The 27,419-nt window shown below is 32.1% G+C and overlaps 4 protein-coding genes across 6 annotated transcripts; 3 read left to right on the top strand and 1 right to left on the bottom strand.

Moving 5' to 3' along the window:
* On the top strand, positions 4,307 to 10,225 carry LOC109356729. The gene is made up of 13 exons (XM_019600222.1): positions 4,307 to 4,500; positions 5,227 to 5,613; positions 5,783 to 5,914; positions 6,335 to 6,408; positions 6,892 to 6,968; positions 7,074 to 7,145; positions 8,291 to 8,359; positions 8,492 to 8,538; positions 8,626 to 8,761; positions 8,841 to 8,909; positions 8,998 to 9,101; positions 9,599 to 9,674; positions 9,782 to 10,225. The coding sequence occupies exons 2-13, from the start codon at positions 5,288 to 5,290 to the stop codon at positions 9,953 to 9,955; spliced, it is 1,356 nt and encodes a 451-aa protein (XP_019455767.1). The 5' UTR covers positions 4,307 to 4,500; positions 5,227 to 5,287; the 3' UTR covers positions 9,956 to 10,225.
* On the top strand, positions 11,907 to 13,200 carry LOC109356734 (HMG-Y-related protein A-like). Its single transcript, XM_019600230.1, has 2 exons — positions 11,907 to 12,097; positions 12,453 to 13,200. The coding sequence occupies exons 1-2, from the start codon at positions 12,047 to 12,049 to the stop codon at positions 12,936 to 12,938; spliced, it is 537 nt and encodes a 178-aa protein (XP_019455775.1). The 5' UTR covers positions 11,907 to 12,046; the 3' UTR covers positions 12,939 to 13,200.
* Positions 13,916 to 15,120, top strand: LOC109356733 (HMG-Y-related protein A-like). Its single transcript, XM_019600229.1, has 2 exons — positions 13,916 to 14,076; positions 14,432 to 15,120. The coding sequence occupies exons 1-2, from the start codon at positions 14,026 to 14,028 to the stop codon at positions 14,915 to 14,917; spliced, it is 537 nt and encodes a 178-aa protein (XP_019455774.1). The 5' UTR covers positions 13,916 to 14,025; the 3' UTR covers positions 14,918 to 15,120.
* On the bottom strand, positions 15,296 to 26,374 carry LOC109356731 (protein ODORANT1-like). 3 transcript variants are annotated; one of them, XM_019600228.1, is made up of 4 exons: positions 26,024 to 26,374; positions 25,279 to 25,408; positions 23,907 to 24,430; positions 15,296 to 15,510 (listed from the first exon to the last, which is right to left on the bottom strand). In XM_019600228.1, exons 1-4 carry the CDS (start codon positions 26,154 to 26,156, stop codon positions 15,479 to 15,481), a joined length of 819 nt encoding a protein of 272 aa, XP_019455773.1. In that variant the 5' UTR covers positions 26,157 to 26,374; the 3' UTR covers positions 15,296 to 15,478. The 3 variants fall into 3 exon arrangements, with proteins under 3 accessions (XP_019455773.1, XP_019455772.1, XP_019455771.1); XM_019600227.1 differs by lacking the exon at positions 15,296 to 15,510 and having other exon boundaries at positions 23,544 to 24,430; positions 26,024 to 26,209; positions 26,241 to 26,373; XM_019600226.1 differs by lacking the exon at positions 15,296 to 15,510 and having other exon boundaries at positions 23,544 to 24,430.

Raw genomic sequence — 27,419 nt, 5'->3', positions numbered from 1 at the left:
GGATACAGTTGAGAATAACGTTCAAAATGGTGAGCAACATGATTATGTTGGTGATCAACATCTTGGAGATGGTTTAGATTTTCCCATTGTTATTGGTGAAGATGAACATAAGATGTCACAAGATGAGAATCTTGGTGATGCTCCTCAACTTCGAATGTCTAATAGGCAGAGGAAACCATCTACCAGATACCCTTCTGATGACTATGTTGTTGTGACAGATGGAGGAGAACTTGAATATTATCATTAGGCCATGGAGAATGAAGAAAAGAAGAAGTAGTTGGATGCAATGCAAGAGGAAATGAAGTCCTTGCATGATAATCACACTTTTGATTTGGTCAAATTGCCAAAAGGGAAGAAGGTTTTGGAAAAGAGGTGGATTTACAGGGTGAAGCAAGAAACTAATTCTACATCTCCAAGGTATAAAGCCAGATTGGTGGTCAAGGGTGTTGATTTCAGTGAGATTTTTTCTCCTGTGGTGAAGATGTCATCCATTAGAATTGTATTGAGTTTGGCTGCTACTCTTAATTTGGAGGTAGATCAAATGTATGTAAAAACTGATTTCCTTCATGGTGATTTGAAGGAAGAGATTTATATGAAACAACATGGTGATTTTCTTATTGAAGGCAAAGAAGACTATGTGTAGGCTGAGAAAGAGTCTATATGGTTTGAAGCAGGCTCCACGACAATGGTACAAGAAGTTTGAGTCTGTTATGTGTGAGCAAAGCTATAAGAAGACTACTTCTGATCATTGTATCTTCATTAGAAAGTTTGATGTTGATGATTTTATCATCCTATTATTGTATGTTGATGACATGCTTATTGTTGGGAAAAATATTTCCATGATTGACAAATTAAAGAAGCAACTAGGCAAGTCATTTGTCATGAAAGACATGAGAGCTACTAAGGAGATTCTTGGTATAAGAATCATGCGAGATAGGCAAGAAAAGAAACTTTGGCTGTCACAGGAACACTATATTAAGAGAGTGTTACAGAAGTTGCAGATGGAAAATGCTAAGGCGGTAAGCACTCCTCTTGCTACTCATTTTAAGTTTGGTGCTAAACAGTGTCATTCAAATGAAGCTGAAAAATCAGATATGCAACGGGTTCCTTATTCATCTGCTGTGGGAAGTTTGATGTATGCAGTGGTGTGTACAAGACTAGATATTGCACATGTTGTTGGTACAGTTAGTAGATTTCTGTCAAATCCAGGTAGAGAGCATTGAAATGTTGTGAAATGGATTTTGAGGTATCTTTGTGGTACTGCTAGTCTGAGGCTTTGTTTTGGAGGTGATAAACCTACTCTTGTGGTTTACACTGATTCTGATATGGCTGGAGGCATTAATTCTAGAAAGTTCACTTTAAGTTACTTGGTTAAGTTTGCAGGGGAGTTGTAGCATGGCAATCCAGGTTGCAAAAGTGTGTTGCATTACCCACTATTGAGACAAAGTTCATTGCCATTACAGAAGCATGCGAAGAGTTCTTTGGGTGAAGAAATTCTTAGAGGAGCTTGGATTTTTCCAAGACAAATACTTGTTATTTTGTGATAGTCAAAGTGTCATTCATCTTGGGAAGAATTCAACTTTTCATTCTAGGTTCAAACATATTGATGTGAGGTATCATTGGATAGGTTGTGAGGGGGAGATATGTTGGGTTTGGGCTCCCTTCCTATGTGGAGAAAGACCCAGTTGGGCAAAGCCCACTTATCCCACTTAATCTAATAGATAGGGGTCATATGTGGCAAGAGAGTCAAAGCAATTTATGAAAAAGAGACAATTGAAAAGTGAGAGAGAAGATAAGAAAACTTAACCCGTAGGAACTCCGAGCAGCTATGGGAAACTCATGACTGCGTCTTCGTTCATCGTTTGATCGGGCTGAAATTTGGACAACAAGTTCGTAACTTATAGTACTTCATTCTGAACGGTTGGATCGGTGAGACGACGTCCGAGGTGATAGAAATCGAGCTGTTACAGAAGCTGTATTTCTGATTTTTTTCTGGTTTTTCTTGTTCTCATTTTCAAGCTTTTTGCTATGTTGTATGCCGTATTGTTGAGCACGTTTTGAGCTGTATTTTGCAGACACTCTTGTATTCCTATTTTGATTATAGTGGAGCTTGATTGACTGACTTGTGCCCGTAGTTTTTACTTCTCAATTTGGGAAGGTTTTCGAGTTAAAATTATGGTGTCTCTTGTGTGTTACTGCATTATTTGATATTGCTCCTCATAGATTCTAGCAAGTTGGAGAAATTATTATCCGCTGCATATACTCTGTTAGATCATGTACATAACAAATATACATAAACACACTTTTCTTTGCTCAATTATGGTTGCTTCTCTATTAGAATTAATCATTTTAATTTCAAAATAAGTGTCCTATTGTTCTAATTCAATCTGTGTTCATTTTTAATCCTGTAACAGGTTTATGGACTTACAAAACTTCGTCCTTCAGGTATGCAGTAACAAAATCTGGGTACCCAATTATCAATTTTGCATACCCAACATTTTAAAGTTTCCTAGGCTCTTATAATGTTACAATATTTACACAGATTGTAAACCAAAGTGTACATACCGTTGTTCAGCAACTTCACACAATAAACCATGCATGTTTTACTGCCAGAAGTGCTGTGCCAAATGCCTTTGTGTTCCTCCTGGTACATATGGCAACAAGGTAAAATGTCCTTGCTACAACATTTGGAAGACTAAGGAAGGAAAATCCAAATGCCCTTAATTATATCTCTTTTTTCGTGTATATATAATAGGAAAAAGGCAATTATTATTCTCAGATATCCGTTAAGCTAATGGAGATTTTCTGTCCTGAATTATGTCCCCAACAATATCTTCTACCAATTATAATGTCTCATTCAGTTTAAAAAAAACAGAATTATGTTAGTTAGTATAATTTAATTGGATAGAGATAAGAAGAGACATAGTTTCTTAAGATATGTGATTCTTCTTTCGTCTCAACATACATCATATTTAGTTGTGTTCACAAGGAGAATAATTAGGTACCATATATCATCGATAAGGAAATTGTGTCTTGTCTTATTTGTCAAATTTATCTACATGCCTTACTACCAAAGTTGACTAATATTGTTGCTCAATACAAGTAATCAACAATCAACAAGTCCTTAGGCAACAAGATAAAATAAAGCACTTAATTAGAGTATCAAGAAACAACATGTATTCACATTCATTCCTAATGCTAAATTGATAACACAAGACAACTAACAATGTTTAGCTTCACTCTTTTTAAATAAAACCAAACTCGTACTAACAAGTAGACTTTTAAATAATGAAATAATTTTTGTGTTAATTAAGGATAGTATATCATTTTATGGTAAAGAACTAAGATTATTCTTATCTGATAAGTGGATCGAACTTTTGTTTTTGACCTTCAAAAATGCCTAAGAACTGTTTGCTTAAAAATTGAGGCTAATAAAGTTGCCTAAATATTGTTTGGTTCAGAATCTCAGTTTGGGTGTGTGGATCATTTTTTAGTACAAGAGATATTCAATACTTATGTCTTGCATTTTTAATTTAAATCTCACCCCTTCATTATTTATTATATTAGATTTCGAAAGAAAATAAAAAATCAATCATAATCCCAAAAATATTATATATCTATATTTGTGATATACTAACAGATAATGTTCCCGGAAGTTTCTTAAAAAAATTCCTCCCATCAACTTCATCTTATCCTTTCACTTTGCTTGTTTTGAGAGTAATATATATAAAATAAAGAGAAACATGTTTTTTAAACTTATAATCTACAAATAACATAAAAAATGATACTAAAATCAGTATGGAAATATCATTATCATTTACTAAATAGACACTAATATGCAGCATTTAGTGAGTTCAGTTGAATAATTGTGAGCATGTTTTGTACCGAAAGCCAAGTAAAAAGCCAAAAGTTTGTCCTAGATGGCAAATCTATGAAGCAAGGGTTGCTGATTTTTTATCCGTTAAGGATTAGATTGATGTGTCATTCTGTCCAACAAAACATGGCAATCTATGAGACTGGAAATCCTGTCGAGTAAATGCTGAGTTTTTTTGGTATTTCCCTTATCTTCCACACACGAAAGGTTGAGTCTCCCAATAATTGTCGTTTTCAAAATTTATCTTTTTACCTTTTTAACTTCTAATAATAATTTTTTGTTTAAAAATAATATAAAATCTAGACCGTTAATTTTGTTTGATAGTATGTCTATCTAATCTAGAATGACGTGGAGGTCCTATTCACCCTTCACTCACTCCCTAATCCATTTCTCTCAATTTCATTACACGTTTTTGTTCTTTGTTTGTTGGCATTAGAAGGACCACAACCTTACCTTGTGGTTCTCAAATTTCCTCTCTATTCATTTTCTTTGGCCATTCTCTCTTCTTTCAATCTTAGTCTCTATCATGTGACAAATATAATATGCACCTTTAGTTCCTGTACTCCTTAGTTCCTAACTCTCCTCTTCTTATTCCTTCACAAAAAAACTGTGTCTTTGTTTCAAAGGTTAGTTACTACCTACCCTTTTACTTGTTTATTTGTTGTTTTATTATATTTATGATGTATCTAATTTCACGATAGAATGTTCATCATGCAGTGATGATAATTGTTTTGTGGGCAACTTTTTTAGTGAACTTAATTGTCACACCAGGAAATTCTATATCTGAAAATTAGCAATATTATCTACTTTAGAAGTTTTGAACTATCCAAAGTTGAAATTTTTACAATCATAACAGTACTTCAGGTTATTGAAAAAGGATGAACAGCGTGTTGATTAATTGATCTACAACATGGTTTTACATAGAGATTAACTTCAATTGGCATCCAAGTTTTTAGGAAAATTTTGCAGACAACTAAGGATTTAAGACCAAGTTCTTTATCTTTAAGTATATGATATTATCTTCTCTGATATAAAATTTTAAACTTTTGATTGTTCTGAATAATGGAAATTGTTTTCAGAACAAAGGGTACTGAAAATAAGTTGATGTTTGATTTCGGGGAATGTGGAGAAGCAAGTAACATATGCCACTTCATTAAATTGATGTTCTTTTCTAGAAAAGTTCGGATCGGGTTGGGTGTGAGGTGCAAATTGCGTCTTCATGAGTCCCTTTTCTCGCTATATGCATGTTGTTGAATGAAACTTGTGGTTAGAAAAGTTCCCATAGATTGCAAAATTCACTACCTCTAAGGAGACTCTATGTCCTCATCCCCTTTTTTGTTTTACTTTTACAGAATTGAGATGTTTCAAGTTCAATAAAGGCCAGGCGTATTTCATTCTTTTCTTGATCACCCGATGGCACTTACTACAAACAAAGTTTCAAGTGGTCCTATTGTGACTCAAAGAACAACTCTTTGTAGATCACATGAAAAGCATTATTTTCCCTTGTCAACAAGGATCAATAGAATACAGCTTCCAACACATGGACTTGAACATGCACAGTTAAACTATAGATGCCTCCTTGCTGAGACACCCGCCTTATTCAACGACCGGTTCATTAATGGAAAAGCAGTTCGCTTATTCTCCAAGAAATTTTCTATCTCATGTAAATCAAAGGGAACAAATAATACTGAAGAAAAAGAGTGTGTTGCAACTTATGATGGTGCTCCTGATTTAAAAAGGTAAGGAATTAAATATAGATGATTATCCACCCACCATATAAAATTAATCCAATCTGTTACAATTTTATCTGCTGTTTCTTATGTCTGAATCAGTACCCCTTAATTATAGTATTTCAGTTGCCAAATTAATTGTGTCAAACTTGAATTATCTTTTTTATCTTTTTTACAGAGTACGTACCAACGATGAGAAAAATGGTGAGATCCATAATGTTCGTGGCTTGGCTGAAGCTTGTAGATTCATTTATAATGATGCAAAGTTTGTCAATGAAAGAGCTCGCAATGACATTGTATTGCTCTCGCGGTACTTTCGGCAACCTTGTTTTGACGTTATACTATTTCTGTTTGAATGTGTTAACATTTCTGCTCGTCTGCCCACTTTTCTATGTTAGAAAATTGTAAACCGGCGAAGAATTCTTTTATTGGAGAACCCTTTGGTAGTCGTATCTAATTATTTACCTAATAATCTAAGTTTTAATTGGTCGAGACATCTTAGTAATCACAAATGAGGATTTACAATGTGGAATATATGTCTCACTAACTTAAATTATTGGTTCTTGCCTTATCTTCTATCCATTTCATAACATTGTATATTTAAACCTTTTTTTATATGACTAAACTATTAAGTATCATTCATTTGAGAAATAAGTAATAACCGTACGAAATACAATGTTGTCCTAAGTCATGATGGACGGAAATAACTGTTAATTATTTGTTTCCTCAGTGGCTTAATGAGGCTGGATGCCCGTGCACGCCAAGATGTTGCTTTTCTAGGGACAGAGTTTCTCAAGATTGATGGTTAGCTAGCTTCCTTTGTTTATATAATGTGCCATTGTACTTTAAGATTGCATCACTTATTTCATCTGATGAAAAATGAAATAATTGTTTAAAACTACTGTGCAATTTTAATGTATTTCTTATCACAACAATTATGATATCCTCCCCTTATCCCATGCCATTTCGCCCTGCCCAACAAAAAAGAAAGGAACGAAGAAGTCAATGGAGATAGCAAGTGTATGCAACAAGCATATTCAGTTTGAAAAGTGATTACTTTATTTAAGATCAAAGGGTCGTTTTTTGGATATTTAAATGCTGATAACACTATATAATTCTATTATGGTTATTACTTGTAATTTTCATTTATCTACTAATGTTATGTTTGGAAGTTGGAACTTTACTTCCTTTAAGGGGAAGGGTTCAACAGGAGCACCTATTTCATGATTTTACTCATATAGTACCCTTGCATTGTCAACTTACATTTTACTTTATTTTGATCTGTAGCTCGAGCAAGAGAGGATACTGAGAAAATTGACCGTGATGTCAAAGAAAGAGCCATGCACCTCAATCATATTGCTTCCGTCTGTGTCATCTAGAATCTTCAATTTTGTGATTTGAAATGAAAGAATTAACATTAGTGGTATCTTTTAGGCCGATTTTTGTTTAACTTCTCTAATATTCTGCAGATATTGAAAGATCAAGCTCAGTCCAGATTGAAAAGTGCTGCTGATGAGCACTGGAATGATGGGGCCTTAGAGGTAAATCTATGATTCTCTTGAGTGTTTATCCACAAGATAATATAATTGGTAGTTTTACATAAAAGCTGTGCTGATACTATTTGCATCATGTTATATTTGTCTTGTATATGCTCATCTCTCCCTTTCATTATTTACCTACTCAGAAATCTGAATTATTGGTTGTCATGCAATGTTGATAGTTGAAATAGAAGAGATATAATGTTAAAACTATCTAGAAAAATAGACATCCAGTTTTTTCTTTTCCGCTGAAGATTTGTATATTTAGTAAACAAAGAAACAAACTCATTGGTGGACATTAAAAAAAGTATGAGCTATATCATAATTAGTGTAAAATTCTATCCCAATTCATGAAAGATTTGTGGCCAACCAACTTAGCTCTTCAAAGATTATGTTTATCACCTAAGTCTCTGATTGATCAATACGAGCACTACGTTTGTCCTTGAGACTAATGTGGCATTGCATATGCATCAGACATGACATTCCAGACGCATGTCACATGGGACGAAGGATGAACATGATGTGCATTTGACTCTTTTAGGGACTTAGTTGGTAGACATAATCTTTGGCTCACATGAGCAAACCACCCAACGTGATATGCTACTATTTTTTCTACCTTAATTTTACCCCTAATGCTTTCATTCTTCATTCTATCTCGTCTAGTGTCCTCTCATCTAACACAACATCCTCATTGTGACTATATTGAGTTTATTATCTCTTGCTGGCTTCGACTATTTACAGTTGGCTTTTTACCGCACAACACTCACTTATTCACTTTGGTACAGCATCACAAGTCTTATACTTGTTCAGTAAATTTTCCCCTAAGCTTGAATTGTATTTTTCTATCACAAATTACCGCCTGAAACACTCTTGCATTTAATCCATCTCACTTTAATTCTATAACTTATTTTTGGTTAATTTTTTAAAACTTTTTACGCAATGCCAACATGATAGTTACCGTAAATTGGATATCCAGTTGCTTTTGTTCTTATATATGTTTCCTATGTACTCCTATCCCATGTAGATCTTAATGGACCGCCTTGTCTTTTTGAAAGTGTGTATTAGCAGAAAGAGTGTTTGGCTATTCATAGCGCATAGAATAGCCAGTAAATACAAGACTCCTTTTGACACAAACTTTGAACTTTCAGACTGATTTACGTCTTGCTGACTTCCGTGCTAAGCAACGTGCAATGGAGGATGCCCTTATGTCCATGGAGGTGATATTTTAATTCTGCAAGACTGTTTACTGTGGAACAATTTTTTCTTTTTTAAACAATGAATGATCCCAGGTGGCAGGCATTATTCTGTGTATAATAATCTGCTACATAACATATTTCAATATATCGCAGTTAATAAAATACACCCATGACAGAATGGTGAGCAAACTGTATAACTTGTAAGTCAAGTAACTTTAAATGTCTCCTTAAGTGCTTATATATAATATGCTAAGGTCTAAATATTTTCTGATGGTGTTCGGGTGCAGTCCTCTTCGCAAATATAGAGGCTCTCTTTCAGCAAATAATACTAGTGGTTATATAATGCTTGAAAAGAATGGAAAAACCACAAATTCCTTTCTTGGGGATGTGAGTGTGACCACAGAACGGATTTCTGCTCTTCAGGTCTTTCTTCTTTCCCATTTTCCTTTCCCTTCTGTTTATATATTAAAAAACTAAGATATCATATTTTTAATGTGTACAGGAAGCTTACTGGAGTATGGCATCGGCACTTTCCGAAGCAGATGGAATTGATTACACTGATCCTGAAGAGGTTTGATTCTTCATTTTTATTTCGTTTCTCTGATCTTAGTCACTAATTAAGTATTGATGTTACCTATTTTTTTTTATATCAAGAGTAGCTCGAGTTGTTGATCACAACTCTTATCGACCTTGATGCAATGGATGGTAAACAAAGTGTATCTTTGTTGGCAGAATGTTCTAGTTCTCCAGATGTCAGCACTCGGTAAGGTTCCCGTGATGTTAAAATCCTTAAGGGAATCTGATTACACACTTTATTCATCATGTACAGTTAAAAGTGAGCAGCCATATTATCTTTTAAATCAAATTCTTTACATTCAAAATTTCGGGCAATAATGTAACTAGCAGGAAAGGTATTTTGTCACTGCAATAGTCATGATGAGCATTAGAATGGTTGGCTTCAGGATTTAAACTCGTATTCTTCATGATTGATATATTTCATCATCCTGTCACAAAGTTGCAACTTTCTCAAATGCTGAAAATTAGAATTTCCTTAATTTGGTTAATGATGTGCTGTTGTAATGGTAATAAAAAAAGTTTAGTTAATAATGCAATTGCAAAGCTTCCACAGATTACTTTACTTCTAAAGAAATATATATGGTAATAACATGGAAAAGACCACTTCCCGGCCGAAAATAAAACTATCTTCTTTCTTTCTGTTTTCTATGTTTTTTATTTGTTGGTGTGTGGTTGTGTTTCTAGACGAGCTTTAGCCAATGCACTGGCAGCAGCACCATCCATGTGGACTCTCGGAAATGCAGGGATGGGAGCATTGCAGGTAGGTCGCTAATACTCGTTATAATTAATATAGGAAAAACTTTGGCATGCAATATACATTCATTTTTATTCCATTGCGAAAACTGATGCATTTGGTTCTTGCCACAGAGACTAGCAGAAGATAGCAACCCAGCCATTGCTGCGGCAGCATCCAAAGCTATTTATGAACTGAAAAAACAGTGGGAAATAGAGGAGGGAGATAGCTGGAGGTTTATGGTGAAGGTATACCCCAAGGAAGAAAAAGAAAGCAGAGAATATGATAATGATGAAGATATCAAATGAGAAATATTTGTAACTTCGCACTATAGAGTATAAAATTTTATAGGATTAACCCACACAAACACTAGAAAGTCACTGTTGCTATTGTAAAATGCCAATATGTTGGTTATATGCATAATAAAATGCAAGGATTTCTTCATGTTTCCATAGATGCATATTTGTAATTGTGCATGTGATGTTTGTATGTAAGAGTGTTCAATACTCTACATATATTTCATAAATGCATAGGTATAATTATAAATGTGCATGTAATAGGGTAATCTCTTCACTTGATGTTGGATTATTTGAGACATAATGCAGTCTTTGTTCAAATAATGTGCTTTTGTTCTGCCTTTCTTAAAGTGGTTACCTAAACATGAGATATTACATGTAAGTTTGGATGTGGTTTCTTACATTAGAATAAAGTGTCCTCTCATACCAAAAAATAATTTATACACATGTCAAACAATAAGTGAATTTAAGGAGATAAATTATTTCGTGATATGAGGATATATTTTATTATCTTTATATATTTGTATAAGAGATTCTTTCACCATTATTTTTTTTAGGGGGATTAAATTTAGCAATTATTTCCTTTATGGTTTGAAATTACCAACCAACTATATTAAAGATTGACAAAGATAACTCAACACACTCAAGGTTCTATAGTTAGAGCATCTTTAATGCTTAGCTTATGTTATGTATGCTAGGGACCACTACATCATAAATTAGTTAACATATTTTCTTAATTAACTCAACACTCCAACTCTTAACACACTCTTCTACCCTATACTAAGATTTTTGGGTACATTAAGTCTTATACTAAGATAAACCAACCTATCAACTGTTTTTCTTCTTCATGCTTTTTATTTATTTGACACACTTTTTGTTGCCTTTTAGCTTTGGCTCATGTGCTCCACTTACCTAATATATGCTAAGGTGCCAGCACATCCTGTTTTAAAAAAACTATTGTAACTCATTTCACCCCTATTTCGTCCACACGAATATGTTGTCCCTAAATATGGCCTCAAATCTGTCCCGAATTAATTAAAATATGTTATATCAGTTAAAAAATTAAATATTTATAATTTTTTATTTTTACTTCATTTTAATTGGTTCGTGACATGTTTGTAGATATGTTTGAGAACATCATATTTGTGTCCCTATTCCTTTAATTTCATTAAATAATAAGTTATCAGTGGGTAGGCTTTGGCCGCTGGAAGATTGAAAACACAACAAAAATAAGCACTTATTTTGTTTTGCATAGGAAGATGATAAATAGTACTAAAAAAATAAATTGTATAACTAACATCAAAATTTACTAAAAACATACTATTCCTATTCCTATTTATAAGTATGTCTCATTCTATACTTGCTAGTATTAAATAATTCATACCAAATACATCCCAAATTTTTACATGCATCCTATATTTACATTTCCTTTTATGTTCTAATAAAAACTTCACTTTACCCATAATCGTGGTTGCACCATTCTAATAATTATGACATTAGACAGAGAAATGAATGGAGAGATAATTTTAGAATGTTAACATAAATTTTGATAATGTTAAGAGTAATAATTATTTTCACCTATTTTTCCTAATGTATATCACTTTTTAACATTGATTTACAAATAACGAGAATAAGTATTCAAGTCTTAAAATAAATTGAACTATACACCATAAAATAAGTTGAACTTTTAATAAACTAATTAAAATTTTAGAATCTGTGGATCTGAAAACCTCTTCTCAATGAAAAAAAATCAAGCAAAGGACAATGTGCAACATCAAAAAATGTGAGTGAAGAAACACATACTACCACGTCATCGATCCAAGTGATCTTCTTCACAATGAATCCTCAATCGTGGGATCAACATCCATTTAGTGAGTCCCAGCCGTCCATTTTGTCTTAAAGAAGAACAGGGGAAGGTTGGAATAAGAGGAAGAAGTTTTAATTCTTTTCAATTTTTAATTTATTTATCTTCCTTTAAATTCAATCCTCAGATCATTGCAAGAATCACTCATATTAAACACTTCACTGTAAAATCTTGAAGCTTATCTTTGCTAAAGTTTGCATTTTTAAGCTTTTTGAGCTTCTTCATTACCTACAACTGCAATGGCCACTGAAGAGGTTAATAAACCTCCATCACTTCCTCCATACCCTGAGGTAAATTCACATCCAAATCAATATTCCCATCTTAACTTTCCTTCAAAAATTAATTCTTTATAGGTTATTCCTTTAAAAAGTTGTCAAATTTTATGTGATCCAAACATTTTCACTGACTTAGGGTCTTTATTTTGGTTCACTGTCCTGAAATAGTAACCATTTTTATATACGAAATAACAAGTAAAGTTAGGGTTACTGAGGAACTCATGCAATCAGAAAATAAAGATGTTTTTTTCCTCTATTTAAATTTACCCTCACCAACCCATTAACATGATTTGATGTTTTTTACAACATAGCAGCTTTGTTTATAAGAAATAATTGTAACCCTTGAGTGTTGTTTTGGTGTTTTATTCAGATGATAATGAAAGCAGTGGAAGCACTGAATGACCAAAATGGATCTAACAAATCAGCAATAGCAAGTTACATAGAATCAACCTATGGTGAGTTGCCAGCAGGGCACACAGCACTTCTCACTCATCACCTTCACAAGATGAAAGAGAGTGGTGAGCTTGTGTTCTTGAAGAACAACTACATGAAACCTGACCCTAGTGCCCCACCAAAGAGAGGTCGTGGTAGGCCACCAAAACCAAAGGCTCATGTGCCCCCTGGCACTGTTGTGTCCCCACCAAGGCCAAGGGGTCGCCCCCCAAAGGACCCTAATGCTCCACCAAGTGCTAAGGTTTCAAGTGGAAGTGGTAGGCCAAGGGGAAGGCCTAAGAAGATTGCTCGGTCTGTGTTGCCGCCGCCTTCGGCGGAAGCTGCACCTGCCAGTAGCGGAAGGCCGAGAGGTAGGCCTCCTAAGGTGAAGCCTCAATTGACAGAAGTTAGTGTTGAATCATAGGATGTTTGTTTTGTTAACTAATGTTGTGTGATGATAAGTACTATTGTAGTAGTGTGTGTGGGGTTAAGATTTTATGTCCAATGTAGTTGCTTTGTAAAATTGTGTAGTTGTAGCATAGCTTGTGAGACTGTGTGTTTGTTTTCTATTCTACTTACCAAACAAGACAATGACTTGAGCTGATAATGATTTAGTTCCCAATGTTGTGATCTAGTATCAAATTCTAACCCAAAACTCATGATCTGGAAAAGGGTGTTGTTTCAAACTTTGATGTGATTAATTGTTTTTGTTTGTATTAGGTGATTAATTAGGCCATCTAATGTTGACCCCTTATTTACTAAAACAAACGATTTGGTCAATGTATGAAGCACTGTAGCTAAGATAGAGAAAGGAGTAGCTGAATTAGTAATAAATTTGACTATGTTGTGCTTGAAATTGGACATAACATCGTACCTTAAGATGTACATTCCTCGTACGGATAAGGTACATCACCCTGTGCTGTCCCAAGATGAGAAGTATGTGTAATTTTCTGTTTCTTTTTTCCTAACAGATATGGACAAAATTCTAGTATATGCTATATGGTGTGGCATCTCTATCTTATATTTCATGTTGATAGAGATTGGTAGGTTGTCACTTTTGAAATTGTTGTGAAATTACTAATATTGTAAAGGTTGTGATAACGACAAAACTTGCTAGGAGTGGTGAATGATAAGATGATTTTAGTAAGAGTAGATTTGTGGCTATAGCCATTGTTATGAAGAGGTTGCAACGATAATGAGAATGAATGTGGTTGCAACGATAATGAGAAATAATGATAATGAGAAATGACTCCTCAATCGTGGGATCAACATCGATTGAGTGCGTCCCAGCCGTCCATTTTGTCTTAAAGAAGAACAGGGGAAGGTTGGAATAAGAGGAAGAAGTTTTAATTCTTTTCAATTTTTAATTTATTTATCTTCCTTTAAATTCAATCCTCAGATCATTGCAAGAATCACTCATATTAAACACTTCACTGTAAAATCTTGAAGCTTATCTTTGCTAAAGTTTGCATTTTTAAGCTTTTTGAGCTTCTTCATTACCTACAACTGCAATGGCCACTGAAGAGGTTAATAAACCTCCATCACTTCCTCCATACCCTGAGGTAAATTCACATCCAAATCAATATTCCCATCTTAACTTTCCTTCAAAAATTAATTCTTTATAGGTTATTCCTTTAAAAAGTTGTCAAATTTTATGTGATCCAAACATTTTCACTGACTTAGGGTCTTTATTTTGGTTCACTGTCCTGAAATAGTAACCATTTTTATATACGAAATAACAAGTAAAGTTAGGGTTACTGAGGAACTCATGCAATCAGAAAATAAAGATGTTTTTTTCCTCTATTTAAATTTACCCTCACCAACCCATTAACATGATTTGATGTTTTTTACAACATAGCAGCTTTGTTTATAAGAAATAATTGTAACCCTTGAGTGTTGTTTTGGTGTTTTATTCAGATGATAATGAAAGCAGTGGAAGCACTGAATGACCAAAATGGATCTAACAAATCAGCAATAGCAAGTTACATAGAATCAACCTATGGTGAGTTGCCAGCAGGGCACACAGCACTTCTCACTCATCACCTTCACAAGATGAAAGAGAGTGGTGAGCTTGTGTTCTTGAAGAACAACTACATGAAACCTGACCCTAGTGCCCCACCAAAGAGAGGTCGTGGTAGGCCACCAAAACCAAAGGCTCATGTGCCCCCTGGCACTGTTGTGTCCCCACCAAGGCCAAGGGGTCGCCCCCCAAAGGACCCTAATGCTCCACCAAGTGCTAAGGTTTCAAGTGGAAGTGGTAGGCCAAGGGGAAGGCCTAAGAAGATTGCTCGGTCTGTGTTGCCGCCGCCTTCGGCGGAAGCTGCACCTGCCAGTAGCGGAAGGCCGAGAGGTAGGCCTCCTAAGGTGAAGCCTCAATTGACAGAAGTTAGTGTTGAATCATAGGATGTTTGTTTTGTTAACTAATGTTGTGTGATGATAAGTACTATTGTAGTAGTGTGTGTGGGGTTAAGATTTTATGTCCAATGTAGTTGCTTTGTAAAATTGTGTAGTTGTAGCATAGCTTGTGAGACTGTGTGTTTGTTTTCTATTCTACTTACCAAACAAGACAATGACTTGAGCTGATAATGATTTAGTTCCCAATGTTGTGATCTAGTATCAAATTCTAACCCAAAACTCATGATCTGGAAAAGGGTGTTGTTTCAAACTTTGATGTGATTAATTGTTTTTGTTTGTATTAGGTGATTAATTAGGCCATCTAATGTTGACCCCTTATTTACTAAAACAAACGATTTGGTCAATGTATGAAGCACTGTAGCTAAGATAGAGAAAGGAGTAGCTGAATTAGTAATAAATTTGACTATGTTGTGCTTGAAATTGGACATAACATCGTACCTTAAGATGTACATTCCTCGTACGGATAAGGTACATCACCCTGTGCTGTCCCAAGATGAGAAGTATGTGTAATTTTCTGTTTCTTTTTTCCTAACAGATATGGACAAAATTCTAGTATATGCTATATGGTGTGGCATCTCTATCTTATATTTCATGTTGATAGAGATTGGTAGGTTGTCACTTTTGAAATTGTTGTGAAATTACTAATATTGTAAAGGTTGTGATAACGACAAAACTTGCTAGGAGTGGTGAATGATAAGATGATTTTAGTAAGAGTAGATTTGTGGCTATAGCCATTGTTATGAAGAGGTTGCAACGATAATGAGAATGAATGTGGTTGCAACGATAATGAGAAATAATGATAATGAGATTTGTGGCTATAGCCATTGCTCAATACTACAATTACTTAGTTACCTTCAAACTCCATGAAATGGTGATTGAAATTATTAAAAAATTTTGAACGGTGTTCCAAACATAATCAAAATTGCAATTCCGAATTCTAATTCAACTCAGACATAACTTTAAAATTAGATAATCTAAAGTATATATAAAAAACTATGCAAGGTATCCATAATACACATCATAATTATAAAATGATAAGTCATAAAATTATTGATACTCAATCATAATGAGAAAAGTCTTTACAATTGAACTATAAACCAATCAAATTTCATAAAATAATGTACAATAAATAGGACAGGTGATTCTCATCCATCGTGTTTCAAATATAAACATGTCTTCTTCAATGTCAGATCTTCAAGAGTAGATGGCAGTAACAACAAATCCCCTGACTTATTTTATTTTTTAACTAAGGGTATATACATGTATTTTTGTATAGTTACGTTGATATCAAATAGTAATTTTCTAACAGCTTCATTCAAGTTTTAGCCTACAAAAAAAACAAGTATATTTAATATAAATATAGTTTTTAAGCCATTTACAAAATTGGTCACACCTTCTTAGTGGATGAACAAACCATTTACAAGAAATTATACTTTACTATTACACCAACTCTTTATAAAATTCACTGATTCCTAATCTTATGTATTGTTCACACATCATGCGTTGCAAGTACCAACATTCTCATCCATATTAGGTTTCATCTAGTGTTGATATATGACCACTACAGCAGTTAAGTTTTTCCACAGGCTTATTTCATAGATTAACCAAAGAAATCTTCAATTGCAACCATCCAACGTGACTGTTACATGCTATAAAACCCAACTTCTACTTACCCATTATTTTAATAGGATGATAAAAATGCTTAACTTTGAAACTTACACAGTACAATCTAATTTTCACATCTAAGATAAGATTTTTTTTTGTATTTTCCATTGTTTTACAAGCAATTAAAAACTCCTTTTTTAGGTGGGTAACATTTAAAAAAATTAATAAAGACTTTTCAATACTGTGTCAAAGCATGTTTTTTATTGTTGGTATTCACTGGGGACACAATTAAGTATACATCACAACTAAAATTTATATTTGTGATACAACAAAGAGGATCAAGAACTAATCCCTTTTGGAGACTACTCTATCCGCCAGGATTCAAACCGTTGACTTTGAGAATTTAGAGTTTTACACAACTAGATCAATAATAATTACATAAATTTTAAATAAAATAAAAATGGAATTGATTGCTCTCAGATAAGGGCCATGTTTTTTCCACAGGAGAAAACTGAGATGGGTAAGGCCCCTTGCATTTAAGGGTAAAATCTGCTTCAAGTGCTTGACAAAGCCCTCTCTCAATCCCTAAAAGAAGACGTAACTAAACATCTTCCATTAGAAATAGAAATCATTAGGCAAAACCAAGAACAAAAAGCTAATCTTAGACTTAAAATAAAAGGCACCACAAGCCCCATCTATTCTCTATTCGGTGTGGTTAAAGCAAAATAATCATCATCAAGCATCTCCAAATCCATTCACATAAACAAAAAATGAGATCCGTGTTAAAAAAAACACATAAAAATTGCTTATAACTGAAATCAATTAAAAGCTAAAAACTTCGCAGCAAACATGATTTAAATGAACAATAATTAGGAACCAGACAGGAAAAACGATTAAAACAAAATTATAGCTTTATAAATAAATAAAAAATTAAAATTTTCCATTGGATTCCTGGATTTGAAGGAATATGATAAAAACCTAATTGTGGAGCCTACGAGAAAAAGCAAGAATCCATTGATAAAGGAGCCGAATTAATATTGCATTCTTTTCGTATTCTCTATGGTATGGTTAGAGAAATAGAGAATCATAGTCGATGCGTAAATTGATCAAGCATGTAAAACAGAAACTAAAAATGTTATAATAAAACTTAGAGAAGAGAAATCGAGTGCTAAGAAAAATGGTTATTAGATCTAAGAAACTGCTGAAGGAAGTGGCTGCGGTTTGCTTATTTATATATACCCTAATTGGGCTAGGGTTTTGTGTTTCAGTGCGATGTAGAGTTACGAATTTACGCGTTTAAAAGCCCAAACAAAAAAAGAAAATTATAAAATTGTAGTGGAAATTTTGCTAAATTTTGTAACTGAATCAGCTTCGTTATAGGGACTCATACATAATTGCATAATCAAATGCATTTTAATTTAAGGTTACAAAATCATAGTTGATTTGAATTTAGTGGTAACGGTTAATCCCCACATAAATTGTGGCCTTAACATTTATCTTTTTTGAAACCCAATATTTATATTTTCCAACAGGGTGTATAGTCTAGTACTTCGTTACAAAATTGCAGAATCTGAGTTCACACAGAAATTTGGGGGTATTATTAAATTAATAAGAAAAAGAATTGCTCATTAAAAAAGTACAATTAAAATAATCCATAACCTCTATGATTTCTCTCTTTCAGACAGACCATGCTATGATTTCTATTAAGCGTGAGTGCGAGACGGGTTAAACATGTCTCTGGTTAGTTCAAGTCCGAAAGGTAGTACTTATTTTACAAATAGATTAGAACAAAATGGAATTTTACCTTGTCCTTCAAGTTTCAACATCGTACCAGATTCTTAGCTTCAAATATTAGGCCCTGATAGGTCCATTAAGCTTGGGCCTAATAGGTCCAGATTCTTAGCTTCAATTATTCCCCCTTTTCATAGAAGTATTGCTCTCTAAATTGTTGGTACCCTTTGTTTTAGCTTTTGTTGATAATATGCCACCATTGCCACGGAACAATATAAAGTTCTATTTTTTCTTTTAAGATTCATTAGATAGAAAAGGAATGAACTAAAACATTTCCGTTCGATATTATAAAGCAGACATAAATTGTTGCGTCAAACTAGTGTGTTGCTGAAGTCATTTTAGTATATATGTTGCACTTTGCAGAAGTTGTTCTAGTCAATATAGTAATTCATGTTAGTATAAGTGTGAATGACAAAAAGCAGTAGGAATTCCCATGTATCAAACTAACATCATTCAGTTTTAAGCTAAAGTAAAAGCATTGAAGTGCTATCATAAAAGATATATCATATTAGCATATTTTAGTGAATTTCATATTCTTTATTTTAGTAAAGCACCACCTCAAAAAATATATTATAGTAAAGTATATTTTAGTGATTTTCATATTCTTTATTTTAGTAAGACATTAATCTAGTAGTACAAGATATCACTAGATCCTCATATGATTCAAAGTGTCAAGAGTTCAATTCCTACGAACGACATTTATCGAGACCATTATCACGTACAAAAAAAGAATTAGTTTCTCACCAAAAAAATGAAGAATGTAAATCTTATTCAATGTCCTAAAACAATACTCATTAGATATTAGAACGTGGATTCATTTGGACTATCTGAATTTAATAAATGCAAGTATCTCTGTCTTTTTCTTACATTTTATCTTTTATTGTTGTACATAACATCTATAAATTTTCAGTGTAAAGATTTATATATATTTACTATATCTATTATTTATTTGAATTATTTTTTGAGTAAATGACCATTAAATATACTATTTATTATATATGTATTTGCAGGTGGATAATAAATAGTGTATATAATAATCTTAAAAGGCTTCTTCTATAAATAAATAAAAAACACTTTGGAGAGGCATATATGGGTCCCAAGTTCTACCAATGGAACTCATGCGCGTTTGGGACGAGTGTCCTATTCATTTTGGGAGACCATAACTCACCGCCCCATCTGTTTGTGCACTTTTTTTCTGCCATGGAGCCACCATCTCATACCCATGGACCCATTCTAATGTTATGAAGAAAAAAAGAGACACTAAAATTAATCTAAATAATGATAAATCTTATTGTAAACTACGTGAGAGATATTTCCAAAATATCTGAATTCACATAGTGCATATATACATATTTTGGTTTCATAATATATGAAATAGAATGATAATTAGTTTAATGGTTGTACCTATTAGCAATGAATTGGAAGCTACGGAATAAGTAAACCATGTTAGTATATGGCTATTCGTGAACCATTGAAATTCAACTCAAATTTACTTATATTTGTACAATCTTAACTTTAACAATATATATCCTCAATTTAGTTTTCTCACCCTCTATAATTTGATTATACCATCTTCTAAACATTAGGTAATGTGTATTTAATGTATATCTTACACTTCCCCCAATAAATATAAGGTCAACATAACTACATTGCCAATTACCAATCATCTTTAATTCTTTATCCACTTATCTTTCCTCTCCAAGAAATTTAAATAGACAATTCAGCTGCCAACTTCACTTCTTCATAACACCTTTTTTCTTCTTAGAAAAACATATCTACTTTTTCTCTTTCTCCAATCCATGATTGTTTTCTTAGTTCCACGCCTCTTTATCTTTCTATTTCTCCAAATCTGCTTGTGTATGCGGGGTGACATGAAAACCATGCCCTACCCTTTATCAAGATTATTTTTATCGTTTTTTTAGTGTTGTTATATATTTTTTATGTGCAAAAGTGAGAAAGTTATAGGATTTTCTAATATTTTCCTCCTATTATACCGTTTTATTTCTTCTACTCTCTTTACTACACAATTAATTTTTAAACATAATTAATAAAATTAGCAATTAAACCGTTTATCCAATAGATGGTAATTGATATTTAGTTATTACATTTGCATTTGTTGGTACCTTAAGTTTCAATAGCGGCTCACCTTTCCCAACATCATCATTAGTACTAGTTATAAGATACTTAATAGTGTATTTATAATATAAGTCAATAATAATGATGAATAGCAGTATGGTGAATAATATAAAAATCGTATGCTTTTAATGCATAAAGTAAATTAAAATGAACTAAAAATATATTTTTTGATTTAAGATATATGTATCCTCTCCAAAGATAATTATGTTCAAGTGTGAGTACATAAATACAAGTGACACAGCTTTTCCTTCCAGGTTTTAATACAATTGCTTTATTAGAAAGTCACTTGGTTAAGCTAAAACAAATATCCTCTAGTTGACTCAGTCCTACATGTTAGAGGACAAAAAATATATATAAGTAAAGTTAAACTAATAATTTATCACTATTTTGTTTTGGGTGACCTCATGTATGACATCATAATTGTGTTGACTTAAGCTTAGACAAATTGTGGAGATTATGAGTTGATACTTACCTATTTTTGTTAGGAAAAATATATTTCAGAAGAGTATAAGAGATGTCTAATCCAATACATTAAAAACCCATGAGAATATTATAATAAACTACCAATATAAGATTAAAGACCATTACACTTATGATGTTGATATATAATTAAAGAGTTAAGTTCCTCTTCAGTAATAGAGAAGGAAGTGTTGTACAAAACATACAAAAATTTGAAATAAAATGATAATTATATTATTCTATTTATATTTACAATTACATTTTTATTCTTAATATTAATGTAAAAAGAGTACATTAATTGAGATAATCCTATACTCGTAATTAAACATAGCCACTTAGTCAATTTCTTTTTTCGAGCTCGTTATATACACACAATTCTCGTGTGGTCCATACACATGGGTCGCAAATATTCCTCTATACAAATAATATTCCTATATACACATGGTTATGAGGTGAGTTATTATCAAAATAATTGTCGCTTACTACTAGAGCATGTAAGGAGTGGAATTAGGTTTGCTTTAGTCTCAATTCAAAAAAAAGATCGACCTTTTTTCTTTTAAATTAAGCTTGTTATAAAGCTCAGATGTTAGTTGAATTTAAGGAGCCAATATTTGGTTTAGTCGTATTATTAATTATTAACAAGTTCACTTAGTTTAACATTGTATTTAAACTTTTGGATGGCAAAAGTAAATTTAAAAGTGAAGTTTGTGAACTCATGTTCAATAACTAAAAAGGAATGCATTTGAAATATGATGACATGAAAACTATAAAATTTAACCTAACCAATGATTTTTATGTCGAGTGCCAATCATATGAAAAGACATAAAGGATTAGCGATTTTGTGACTTTCCATTGTCCTTTACCTTTGTTTCGGATGTGAAATATAGGAACAATGATCTGATATTCCAAACTCTGTCTCAGACTAATCATATTATGTCACGTCAGTTACAAAATTTAAATATTCATAATTTTATCAATTTTATTTCATTGTGATTGATCAATGATGTAATCGGAGACATAATTGGAGACAGCAGATCCCCTCGGAAATGTAGAACTCATATGTTGAATGGATTGAGAATGATGCGCACGGTGGTATTATCAATTATGCAATACTTAACATCTTGTGGTTGTAGGACAAAGTGACCCAATTGGTTGTAGTCAATAACGACCACCATTTTTTAGAACATTGTTGAGTGAAAAATGTCATTTATTCAACGAAGCAATTATACACAAAGTATTTAGGAACATATATAGAAAAAATGAGTAGTATTTATCCATTATGGTAAGTTCATACACGTGATCCTTTCACAAAACTTTTATATGAGGTTAAATATGATTTTATTAATCCCCATTAGATAATTCCCGTAATCCCCTCGCGCAAGAGAGCTTTTGGAGCTTGAGTCATAGAAAATGTAGATCTAATTTGTTTTGAGATTAATTTTTTATTTAGAAATATATATAAAGAAATAAAGGTAGCAAGGGTTCAACCCTCAACAAATATCTCTGAATTAGATTTATAAATAAAACTTAAATGACTTCATTTTATATTTAACAAGTTATAAACCAATAGTAAAGTTAAGTGAAGTTACTTTTTTATAAAAAAAAAATATGAGACGTGTACGTATAGTTATTAAGTTTAAGCAATTGTAATCTCACGGCTACTCTTAATTTCTCGAATAGAAAATATAATAAAAATAATAAAACATCCAATTTAGATTATCTCGAGCATTAAAAAATCCAATCCTGAATAAAAATAATGACAATATGATATAAACAATTTTTAATAATCTATATTTATAGTAATTTTTGAATTAAATAATTTTAAAAATACAACTTTCTAGAGAAAATCTCAATTCCACAACATCATGGTTCAAATACTATATTAGGCCAACAAAAAGGTTAGATATGATAGTTTTTAGTTCATAAATAATATAAGATAAGTATTCACAGTGAGTAAGACTTCAACAATCTTTTGAGAAAGAACTATGTAAATATGTATCTATGTAGAGATAACTAATTTTTTTTGAAAAGTTATAATTAAAATTTAATCACCACAACAAAATGTAAATATATTTGTCTCTTATATATGAATGAAGACAGTGAAATTAACCTTGTCGACCGGGAATAGAGAAGAAATGGCAGAAAAAGTGTGTGAATGGCATAGATTTGGTAAAAGTTGAAAGGTTTGCAACGCATTTAGAAATGAGAGGTTGATAAAAGAAGGCATTTTCAACTGTGTAAAAGATTGTGGTCAACAACAAACACGGCTAGATAGGTTTTGAATGCCAAGTCCTATTGCATATGTCATTTTCTTTGAATGATTTTGTTCTTTAATCAAACACTTCATATATCTTCTCTACCTTCCTCCTAAAATAGTGGGTTATATAATATTATTGTTTCTTATGCGTTTTTGAAGCTCTAGAGATGAGAAAGAAAATGTAAAAAATAAACATTTGAGAAATATTTTGTACGAGAGAAATAAGATAAAGTATACACACAGATTTCTGAGTTAAGCACCTATATCATTCAGTATGTCTTACATAAAGTAAGAAATAAGATAAAGTAAGCAACAAATATGACCTCAATATAGTTATGCTAAAAAGAAGACTTAAACAAAATAAAATAGACAAACATATTTCTATTATCATAAATATAACCTTTTTACATAAGTTTTAAAAAGTTGAAAGTAAAAAAGTGGACCATGCTAAACAAGACTAGTTTTCTTTCTAATTAATACATTCACTGTTTTTACTCTTTTTGTAAAAACTTATAAGCAAATTACAAGTAAACCATAAAAATAGGAACTTGTGGAAAAGTTCAAATCAAAACAACCCATATGCCCAAGATTCTGAGTCCATGGCCATTTTTGGGTACTGATTATGAGGAGCATCAAAGACTTGCTTTTTATCACCACCATTAATCAGAAAATTCAAACTTATAATAAAGTCATCATCATCATCCCATAATTCCATATTATTGTTAACACTATTGTAATTACAAGACCACTCAAAATCTGGGAGCTGAAGTTCTTCAAGGAAGTTGGTTGAATTTGATGAAGATGTGGAGGTTGATGAAGAAGAAGGAATACATGGAACTAGAATCTCATGTGGTTCAATTATTGGAACTTCATCAGTGCAAAACCCATTCATGACATCATCCATTGTGTCAAATAAGGGTCTTATAATGTTGTCTTCCACTTTAGCTTCATTGATTTTTGATGACCCAATTGAAGTCTCTTGTTTCTTTAGCTCCTTATTTTGGTTAAATTCAGGTTCAAATATAGGGTCAAAGTCAACTGAAACTTGTTGATTCTCTTGCTCTTCTTCTAGTGGTTGGTTTAGTTGTTGTTTAGTTTGATCTTGAGTTTGGTGATTTGCATTATTAGAAAGTGGTTTGTGAGTGATAGGATCAATGCCCATTTTCTTGAGTTTTTTCTTTATGTGTGTATTCCAATGGTTTTTGATCTCATTATCGGTTCTTCCAGGTAGATGAGATGCAATCTTAGACCATCTGGATAAGAAGGAAAAGGAAAAAAAAAAACCAGTAATAATTAATAAGTTAATAATAGTCATAACAAAAATGAGAAAAAGAAGATTCCTTATAAGGTTCTGCATAATGCTAAGATAACTTAAAAGGAAGAATGACTTTATGGACACTAGAAAGGTTCATTCTCTAATGTCATTCAAGTTACGAAATGAGAAAAAAAAATGCCTCTATTTACTTTTACTTTTGTATATTAAAAATATGTGCATTTGAGTCAAGTTTAACAGCAATCAAAAGAATTTCCTTTTTCAAGTTTCTTAAAATATATATGAAGAAATTAATAAAAGTAAAGAGATAAGACTCGGTTCACAATTTATATACGTCTCCTTATGGGAACCAGATAATCTATCACAGGAAAGTTTATATCCCATGTCTCGGACCAATCAATGTTTGTCAACAAGTCAAAAATAATATTTTATTTTAACTTTATTTCATTAAAATAATATATTATATCCACATGTATAAATATAAGTGGAGTGAGATAGGAATGGGGACACCAAGTTGGGACAAATTATTTACATCCCTCTTTATGACATGTATGAGCCATGGGACCATTTCTTTCTTCTCTAATGAATAAACATACAATGAAACTATGAAAGGCATGTGTTATAAAATTAACAGATTCAACTTAGTGGTTGTGTCATTGATTAAGGTATCTTTTACTTTGATGTAATCATTTGCTGAGATAAACCTAGTCTAATATGTCAAAAGTGCACTTAGACCAATTACATAATTTAATGAATATAAAAGTTCACCAAAGAGATTAAGCATGCAGAACAGGGGAAACAGAGGAAAATGGTAAGTGGAGAAAGAACCTGTTGCCAATTTTAGCATGGAGATCAATCACCATTTTCTCTTCATATTCTGATAGAAGACCTCTCTTTAAGTCTGGCCTCAGATAATTTATCCACCTCAGCCTGCAACTCTTCCCACACCTCAACAGGCCTGCATGGATTCACACCCAAACTGTTAAATTCATATTCAGTGAACTGAAACTGATTTTTTTATGCAGGGCATTTACTTAAAGATTTGCTTAAATTAATCTATGCAGAGAAAAAGAAACAAAATTTGCAAGCTCTAATATTTTTTTCTTCCTTATAATTAAAATGCTTAAACATGTTCTAAAGTTGAAAAAAATATGTCAGTTTTGAGAGTTTGCTTTCCTTGTCTTACTAAGGGGATATAATGGAAAACAAATCAACAGGACAAAGGAAAATAAGCATGAATTAGAGGTACAAGCATCTATTGTCCAAAATCATATCCCAAATCAGGCTCTGGACCAACTAAAACATATCATGTCAATTAAAATAATTGAATGTTCATTATTTTTGCTATTTTTTCTTTAATATCATTATTCTGTGACATGGTTTGAGATATCATTTGGGACAACAGATCATTGTCCTACTTTTCCTAATTAGAAAGACAATAACCCATTGACCATTATGCAAAAATTTCTTGAATCATTAAAACATAATGACAACCAAGTTGCAATTAAGGAATGATGAAAGTCCAGCATTATTTGAGCAATTGTACAACATAAGGATGAATGAAAGGGGAAACCTGCTAGCTTAGGAACAGCTCTCCAACAACATTGTCCATTGGTTAGAATGAAGTTGATGAGTTTGTTGTCTTCATCTGCAGTCCATGGCCCCTTCTTCAAACCAACTTTGTCACAACAAGGTTGTCTTCCCATTTTTTGGATCAAAACAGAAATGTTACAAACACTACTTTGATATGATCCTCAACACTTGAGAGTTCAAATTGATATTAAGAGAGAGATAGATAGAGAGAAAGAGAGAGAGAGAGAGCCTAAGGGTGTAAAGAGTATTTGAGAATATGCTCATGACAAGGTAGGATAGACCATCACCACCTACTTATTTATACACAATACATAAATCAACCTCCCTCTAAACTTCAAAGTTGCCACAAACTTATCTTTTTTGTCTTTATTTATTGACTATAAGCTTATTTATTTTACCCAACGACCCATGCAAGTCATTTAAAATATACACTAGACCCCGTTAAAAAAAATACATTACATAACAAAAAGAATTGTGCAAAGTGTAAATAAATAAAAAAGTGTGGAGCAAAAATATATATAAATATATTCCTCTACAAAATTAGTTTATAAATCCTAATATAAATGTAAGTTGATTAGACCCAAATTTTGATTAGAAGACTAGCTCTATAAATAAAAAATAATTTTCTTAACATTAGCTGTAATAACTGGTTGGAAAATGAAAAAAAAAATTATTGAAAGTATTTAAATTTATTACTTCTCAATATATTAAATATTTAACTTATTAATAAAATTATAATAATTTGTTTAATTATTTTGCTTCTTATACCCGGCCTTAAGTCTTAAGAAAACAGATAAAACGTAAGGACTATACAATTTTTACCTCTATATAAGTCTGTGCAAAGTAACTATGAAATCTCACACTAAAAAAATTATACAACTAAAGCCATTGCACAATGCACTTTATGTCAAAGTTATTCTGATAATAAAATAAATTATAAACTCTAAGAAATTAAATCATTACAAATAAACACGAACACAAAACAAAATTTGTACTACGATGTATTGTTCTATATATACATATGGTTAAAGTTGTTCCTTTTTCAATTTTTTGCACATACAATATATTTTTATTATTGAACCTTTTCATTATATTTTATTGAGACTAGTGTGTACAGGCACGAAATCGGCGAATATTGTGTACTACATATTCAATTTTTATATATTATATTTTTTGTGTGTTTATGATAATGTTTAATTTAAGGTGAGATACATGATTAATTAATGTATTGGTGGTAGTTGCTTAGGATTATATAGTTTTTTTGTAAAAATTAAATAATGTCAAGGGCAATATAGGAAATAAAAATTACACCATGAGAAAAGTTATTTCATGTTTTGGCTTTATATATACTATAGAAGTATAGATAAATGAAAGTT

This window comes from Lupinus angustifolius, chromosome LG09, assembly GCF_001865875.1.
Source record: "Lupinus angustifolius cultivar Tanjil chromosome LG09, LupAngTanjil_v1.0, whole genome shotgun sequence".
In the NCBI taxonomy this organism is placed as follows: Eukaryota; Viridiplantae; Streptophyta; class Magnoliopsida; order Fabales; family Fabaceae; genus Lupinus; species Lupinus angustifolius.
The sequence above is the reverse complement of the archived record's forward strand: the minus strand, read 5'-3'. Positions and strand labels throughout refer to the sequence as shown.

Bases quoted from the DNA above. Each gene is read 5' to 3' on its own strand.
- LOC109356729 (XM_019600222.1), top strand. From the start codon at position 5,288: ATGGCACTTACTACAAACAAAGTTTCAAGTGGTCCTATTGTGACTCAA. The intron at 8,910-8,997 runs GTTTGATTCTTC...TATCAAGAGTAG, and splicing joins ATTACACTGATCCTGAAGAG to CTCGAGTTGTTGATCACAAC. The intron at 9,102-9,598 runs GTAAGGTTCCCG...TTGTGTTTCTAG, and splicing joins TCTCCAGATGTCAGCACTCG to ACGAGCTTTAGCCAATGCAC.
- LOC109356734 (XM_019600230.1), top strand. From the start codon at position 12,047: ATGGCCACTGAAGAGGTTAATAAACCTCCATCACTTCCTCCATACCCT. The intron at 12,098-12,452 runs GTAAATTCACAT...TGTTTTATTCAG, and splicing joins CACTTCCTCCATACCCTGAG to ATGATAATGAAAGCAGTGGA.
- LOC109356733 (XM_019600229.1), top strand. From the start codon at position 14,026: ATGGCCACTGAAGAGGTTAATAAACCTCCATCACTTCCTCCATACCCT. The intron at 14,077-14,431 runs GTAAATTCACAT...TGTTTTATTCAG, and splicing joins CACTTCCTCCATACCCTGAG to ATGATAATGAAAGCAGTGGA.
- LOC109356731 (XM_019600226.1), bottom strand. From the start codon at position 26,156: ATGGGAAGACAACCTTGTTGTGACAAAGTTGGTTTGAAGAAGGGGCCA. The intron at 25,409-26,023 runs GTTTCCCCTTTC...GAATCCATGCAG, and splicing joins AGCTGTTCCTAAGCTAGCAG to GCCTGTTGAGGTGTGGGAAG. The intron at 24,431-25,278 runs GTTCTTTCTCCA...CTTCTTATCCAG, and splicing joins CATGCTAAAATTGGCAACAG to ATGGTCTAAGATTGCATCTC.